Source organism: Montipora capricornis, chromosome 4 (genome assembly GCF_036669925.1).
Source record: "Montipora capricornis isolate CH-2021 chromosome 4, ASM3666992v2, whole genome shotgun sequence".
Taxonomy (NCBI): domain Eukaryota; kingdom Metazoa; phylum Cnidaria; class Anthozoa; order Scleractinia; family Acroporidae; genus Montipora; species Montipora capricornis.
In genome coordinates, this window is record NC_090886.1 from 38,217,963 (window position 1) to 38,225,462 (window position 7,500).

The following is a 7,500-nucleotide window of genomic DNA, read 5'->3' on the forward strand; positions in this document are numbered from 1 at the left end:
TAAAAGCTGACGTTTCGAGCGTTAGCCCTTCGTCAGAGCGAAGGGCTAACGCACGAAACGTCAGCTTTTAGAATCTCTGTACGGTGGCCAATTTACATTATCAACTCCGTTGATAAAACCAAATTTTTAAAAATACAAAGATGCTGGTTAACTTTGACAAGGAGTTGAGATTTCGGTTGATTCTACAGGGGCATAAACCTAACGTAAGAACCATGCGTGTCTGGTCTTCTCGAGACAGAGGTGAGAGATGATTTCATGCAGAGTGGAACGCCTAAATTGCTCTGTTGTAAACATGGCGGTTCACAGCACCAGTGAAGTCGTCTCCCTGGCCTTTCTGTGGACGAATTCCAGGACCTACCGATACAATTTGAGCAAGTTTTGAAAGCTAAAAACTTCAATCGATGCTGTATTTTGCCGGTAGGACTGGGTGGCTCCACACACATAAGAAAATCTATGAAATGAGAATCGGGGGTCTTCCCTTGTCATGGAACGGCCGAATTACCCAGAATTCCTTTTGGGCATGAAGGAGGCAAGCAGAGACTGGTCCTCATCAAATGAGGAAAAAGTAGCGAGAAGAAGATTTCTAGGCGGATACTAAGGTGTAGCCAAAGTGCGTGCTGTTAACGTAGACTTTTTATATCGTAGGAAATTCGGCCTGGCCTTTAGTAATTTCTTGTCAAAGAAACGGTATAATGTAAATAAGAGAGTAACGAGATTTATATTTGCGATTACCTGTCGTCTTACGTACCACTTAAGTCAATCTCTACATCTCTATGCAATAAGCGCATTCAAAATTTCCTCATATTATTGTATAAAAGTAGTTAAAGAAAGAAAAGGCTTGTCCATATGAAAAATACGTTTTCTCGCCCGTTCTCTTCTTATGCATGATCTTCGTGGAACTTACATTCTGTCCCTCAATAAATCTAGAACAACCAGTTATGGTCTTAGTTCTTTTTCTTACGTATTAACTAAGTATGTTGCGAAATGCGCTACCTGATTTTTCCCGTACCACTGAGTTTACTGGTTTTAAACTAATCCAGGGCCGGATTTTGTACAGCGGCTTTTCGTTTTGATTAATATCTCTTTAAATATTATTTAATATTTAGTTATGTATCTGTATATATTATGTATGTTAGCTGTAATGTCTCGAAGATGTTATTCAGAAATTCGAGATGAAATAAAGTTTTATGCATGCATGTATGTTACCTTCGGCAGGGCGCATGCGTGCACTTTGTAATCTGCGACTCCAGTGCTTACCATATGACAGATAAAATGACTTTTCTCTTGAATATATAAGCTATCGAAATCTTACGTTAAATTGTAATGACCAGGGAGGTTTGGAGCTGTGAGTAGGCGTGGGATTTGTCTCATATGGTTTAGGGGCCGACATATCCCTCCCTCAATGCCATACCGGGAGGCGAGGTCGGTAGCAGAAAGCAGCGAAGGGCCAACTGCGTCCAAAAGCGATCGCACGGGCCGAAATCCCAGGATGACTCGTTTGGTACGACGCTCCAGTGCCACGTCTTGAGGTACTGCACATTTTTGTCGTCTCGTCTTCAAACATTCCGTCAGCGCATGCGTGCGTAAATGTTCAGCCTCTCCGATACCTACAATACTAGACATATTTAGTTGGAACACTTAGCGAATGGAGGGAATCATCGTGTTACAAGATCGTAGCTTATACCACATCCCCCTTCCCCCAATTCAATGTTGTGTGAGAATTTTTCGGGCGACTACTAGTAGTTGTGGAAATCAACATTGGAGGAAGGGGGAAACGAGGAGGGGTGTTCCAACTAATGTGACGAGTATTTTAGATCAAGTCCAACCTTTAGAATACGAAACTGGTCATGCACGAGGAGATGAAAACGCACATGTAACACAATTCTGACTTTTGTTGCAAAACCGGCCGACATGCCGACATGCCGACATGCCATCCTGCCAACGGTGTAGAATAGGGAATAGAACTTGCCCTAGGGTACCATTTCCTTCCAACATCGAATCTTTTTTTGTAATTTTTGCCACAGACCAAGGGCCATTATCAATGCTCGGCTCAAGCACGTGGTCACTTTTACTGTTTACACGACCTTATACAGCCCCTCACTCGTTTAAAAAGGTCGTCACGTTTGCCCGTCAATTTTAACCTCATACACTTTAAACATCGTTCTAGCTGCTCAATTCTGTATTGTTCTGGTTCTCTCTCGAGAACTGGGCCGAGAAAACGGTCGACGTCGCTTAAAACCGAAAAGATTAGAGCTCATTTCTCTCGTGACTCTTACAGACTGAACTTTGTTTGTCTGAGTTATTTAAGGGGTCTATAATTTCATGACGTCATCATCATTTCAAATCCTAAGGATTTTGGCGACAACCAGTGCATGCAAGAATTAATTGTTCATTCTGTTCCATCTTTTCGTAAACCTCAATCCACTCGCACCTACTCGGCGAGTTATTGGACACTGCCCATAGTGAAAGAATCGGCACTAAAGAGAATTAGGACTGAAAAATATCGCAAAGTTGTGTTTTGTTTTCGTTGATGTTGCTTGAGCTCCGAAGTCTCATTTAAGATTTCACTTGCTGTTCAAGTCAAAACAGTAGCCTCAGCTTTTAGGGGACACAGAGGAAAAAGTTCTGCTTTTGTTATGAGCTCTAATGACCTATGCAAATGGTTGGACATTTTAGCCTTCTCGGATAAGGACGATAAACCGTAGACCCCATCTCGCATCACTAGGGTGGGACGTTAAAGAACCCACACACGAGAAGAGTACGTCCCCGGTGTGGTGGTCTTTCCCTTATTCTGTTCTGGGGGCACCTGTGTAAACTACTTGTTATTGAGCTACGATTGTAAACTGCACTGCTTTCATTTGCGCCATTAAAAGACAGTCTCGCAAAGTGCCCTACAAAGAGTTTTTCATTGACACTGAACAGCTCCTAGGGGAGTAGTCAACTACATATTCCTTCGTTTATTCATTCCTTTTTTTCACCAATCCCATAATACAGTTCTTTTTTTTTTTTTTTTGGGGGGGGGGGGGGGTATTTGCATTAAAACAATAGACATCCAATTGACTGAAGCATGATACAGTCCCAAGAGAAAAATAACTTGTATTGCCTTTATGTAAATAGCCCCCCCCCCCCCCCGCCAAAAAAAAAATAAAAACACAAAAACGTTGGGATGGTGAAAATAGTCAATTCATTCATTTAATCCGAGACACGAGTGATTCTGAAGTTGGGGAAAAGAGCAAGGGGACACTTCGTGACGCTTATTGAAATCGGCGTGCATCTAATTGGGAGCATTCCAAGACATACAAGTTGGAGCGCGGCATCGTTTCTGTTAAAGCCCAACAGATGCCTTTGCTCCAATGAAGACCTGAATATATTAAATATTGAGAGCTCTTGCTAAAAATAATAATTTCGGGTTTTTAACTTCAACCTCATTTCCCTTCGCCACACACATCATTACCGGGAGAAAATTTACAAGAAGATCCAAACGAACCTGTCAAGAAAAGAGAATACTCAAATACTCAAGGATTATTGGAGGTTACTTATTAAATTATTTTTTTAGCCTGCTTGCAGGCTGAAGATGTTCTTGTCGCCACGAAATACGTATCAAACGCCATATTGGAAGAGAGTGGGATAGGTCCGGGCCAGGTGACAAAACAACTGGGTGGGGAAAAGAAAGAGCGGAGAGAAAAAACGGCAGGCGGTCTTCCCACTGCCCACCCCATCGTCTTGTCATCCCGCCCAGACCTATCCCACGCTCTTTCAATATGGCGTCTCATACAATGTACATGTTTCATGGCGGCAACAACATTTACCCCCTGCAAGCAGACTAATTACTGGGTTGCCAGTATGGCAATTCCGGTCGGGAAGTGGGTGAGATTTATTTGTTTTATTTGTTTTATTTTCCGTGTCAGTAAAAGTCTTGCCTGCCACTCCCCTGGTAAGTGGTGTCTTTGTGCATAGAGCCTCTTACTTGTGTGGGCTTGAGTAAGTTGATTTGTAGCTCATCAGCGACGGATTTCAGAGCACGCACACTTTTTGGGCTGTAGTGATACGTCTTCCAGATCAGGTGTAGCACGGTGTAAACATCTTCTACTGATTTACAGCTGTTCTGGAGTTCTAAGAGGGCGAGCTCAAGTCGACAAGGCAGACAATGGAAGTCCACTAAATAAGGTATGGCTTTTTTCAGAAGGGTTGCAAGCCCAGACTTCTTTCCAAGGTTTACCGATGAACCGTCTGCGCCAAAAGGAACTAGTTTAGACTCGCAGCTTACGTCGACCGCTTCGAACGTCGCACAAATGGCATCCTTTAATCCTAAAATAAATTTTTATAACGCAACCGGGAAGGAAGAAATCAGCGCGTTCTCATTTGCTCCCAAGTTTATTAACAAACGAAGGAATTCAAAACCGAAATGATGTTTTGGACAAGTGATCTTAATTTCTCCGTTTTTCCATAGTTTAGAATTCAATAGAGAAGATATTTCAAACACTTGACGAAGAGTACGTAATCTTTGGTCTGAAACCAAAGAGGCATAATGAATAACATCTTATTACTCATAAAGACATTAAATCTTTATTTTAATTTTACCTACCTTCTGCATTTGCGTGTTCAACAGCTTTGTGGCCAATTAACGGGTTAACTGGGTGACCATCCAGCACATATCGACAGAAAACAGTTTCGTTTTCCAGGCCTCCTGCGTCAATCAATCAATTTCAATTAATCAATTTTAATTTAAACTCACACAAACATTAATTTACAGTGTTGGACAAAGAAAAATAGAATATACATATGAATATTTACAAATTAAATATTGAAGAAGATACATAGTACTAATGAAATATTACAATTGTGATTAAGAAGTAAAATGTTAGGGGAAAAGAAGAAAGGATAAATGGTAAACAAAGAGTTTTAATACAAGGTTGATTGTGAAGAGTTTGGGACACCTAAATAGCTTATGAAACTAATCGAGTAGGTGCCCCGTCTGTAGCTACGTCGATCGGCCATGACGCTGATGTAGTTACTCTTGCTTATTTCCCCAACTGTTACTTCCTTAAACATCTTACCGAGGATGGATACTATCTCAACACAAGTTTTGTTATTCCCGTAAGTAGAGGTTAACTCCAGGCCATTCTTTATTTGCAAATCGATAAGCCCCTGAGGGATTTCTTCTTTCGCGAGGATGTAGGCTGTCGTGATCTTAACTGTTACTTCTTTCCGATCTTTCTCTTCCTGCATGCTCCTTCCTATACCTCTGGCCAAACTTTGGGCTATTGGTCCCTGACACACTGGCTTCTGTTTAGCAAGCGCGGCTGCCTGGGCACGTAAATGACCATTACTGGCGGCGTGCTTTTGCATGGTTTCTTTCTTAGTGGAGGTACAACCTGTCAGGAACTGATTCTTTCCTGCTACGTGTGGGGCATCACAACACAAACTACATAGCAAGGCTTCGCCTTCTTCTCTACAAGTAAGCCACGGAAACTCATCCTCCCATTTATGATGCATCTTGTGCTTTATCGACGCTGATGACATTTTAACATCTGGCTGTACGACCGTGCTGAGTTTAGCGGCCACAGCAGTTTGTTTCTGACCAGGTACAGATTGACCTTCAGTGAGGCAAGAACTTTTTGAACTCATTTTAGCACCACAGGGGATGCTTTCATATCAGTAGGAAAAATGTGTTCCCTTTTGTTTTGTTTTTCGTGCTGTGCCAGACTTGTTTTCCTGTTTGACTGGGCAGTTGGCAACTTCCTCTTCACTGATAACTGGGACGAAATGATTCGGTTGGAACCATACACTAGGACGTTTGTCAAAATCACCATCTCTAGACCAGAGGATATTAAGTTGGTCTTCATTTACAAGAGCCTTATCTGCGGCAGATGGTCTTGGATTCACTACTCTGTGAATGAGGCTTCGAAACCGGAAATTAACATTTGGATAGATCGACCACACTTGTTTCGAAAGAACGGAAGCGAGCCCCAAGACGTGAATGAACGACGACCATTTTCCACGGGTACATGCAACTAGCGCTTCTGACTTAATTAATGTCCTCGGTTTTGCTTCCTCTTTCCGAGAAATCATCGACAACGGGCCCGCTTTAGTTAGAGCGACTGTAAATACCAGGGAGAGGTCGAAGTTAGATGTTGATGTGTCAATAAAAACGTCATGATCAGCGTAAAATGGAGCGTTAAAATATAACTCGCCAGCAACTAAAAGGCGTAATGACATTGCAGCCGACTCGTTTCCACAAAGAAGAATTGGGATGGCATTATACAGACAGTCCCCATTCGGTGTCGCTTTCAGCGCAAGAAAACGTTGACCTCTGGGTCGGTTGACATCTTCTTGGAAGGCATTTCAGGTCATTCGAAGTGATGACCTCAGTTTGCTTGAATGTGCTTCTTTTGAGGGTCAATATTTTTCTTGCCTCTTCGAATTCATCCTTAAGTAGAAGATTTTTAAAATCGGCCAAATCTTGAACATCGGTGTTCATTGTGAAGCGCTTGTAAAGGAGATCAAGGATGGAATATTTCAGAATCCCACATGTTCTGTGTCTGCATTTGTGCGTAGGCGTCAAGAATCAGCGGTCTCCCATCTAAGATTTGTGCGCGCTATACACTACTTCAAGAAACCGCTTTAATGGCGGGTGAAATGGGCGATCCAGCTACGTAATATTCAACGTAAATCGTACAGAATTTTGCCAATAGATTAAAATTTTTAAGTTCCAAACAAGACACAATACTCTTCAATATGATCTTCCTTTATTAACTTAGGCTTAAAATAGTCGTCAATTGCTAATATGTGACCGACTGACCGGCCACAAGGTGGTCGAAAACTTGCGACTGATCGGCAAATTTTAGTCGCAAAAGCAAAAATTCCAATTTCCCGGGGACATGAAAATGTCCCAAGAGAAATTGAAAACAATGCCTATGCAATTTTTTGGGGGCTAAAAGAGGTGTATTATAGGATTTGAGAAAGTAGAGAATGGTTGGGACTTCGGACTACGGAACTGAACTGGATATTCATTGTAACATAAAAAATCTTTGAAATACTGTGAATTTTAAAGGAAATCGGTTAAAGTTTCTTTGAACAAAGTGTATGCTACCCGTAGCCTCTTGTTTTAATTACAACGTCAACAGAAATGTTGACGGCTTTAAGAGATCCATTATTGCATCGGAGTCACTCTAAAGGGAGACGTCACGGGAAAAGCTAATAGTGCTTGAATCATATCCGTAACCTCGTTATCATCTACAGTTACCATTAAACAGAGTTAACTGAATAGAGTGTAATGGTGAAGTGCTAGATTTCTATCCTATATGAACCATGTGAGCGTTAGCCCTACTGATGGAAATGGGCCCACACAAGGACAGAGAAAAACTCTGACCGGGGTGGGAATTGAAGCCACGACCTTCGGGTTAGATCTCCGCCGCTCTACCGACTGAGCTACAAGGTCAGACGAGAGCAGGCCGTGGGAACTGAAGATGTTAAAGTCACGGCAATGAACACGTACAA

The 7,500-nt window shown here is 42.0% G+C and overlaps 1 protein-coding gene across 1 annotated transcript; it reads right to left on the reverse strand.

Moving 5' to 3' along the window:
* Nucleotides 1-3,904: 3,904 nt before the first annotated feature.
* LOC138046657 (E3 SUMO-protein ligase KIAA1586-like) lies at nt 3,905-5,628 on the reverse strand. Its single transcript, XM_068893259.1, has 3 exons — nt 5,058-5,628; nt 4,586-4,687; nt 3,905-4,308 (listed from the first exon to the last, which is right to left on the reverse strand). Exons 1-3 carry the CDS (start codon nt 5,626-5,628, stop codon nt 3,905-3,907), a joined length of 1,077 nt encoding a protein of 358 aa, XP_068749360.1.
* Between the last annotated feature and the right edge of the window lie 1,872 nt (nt 5,629-7,500).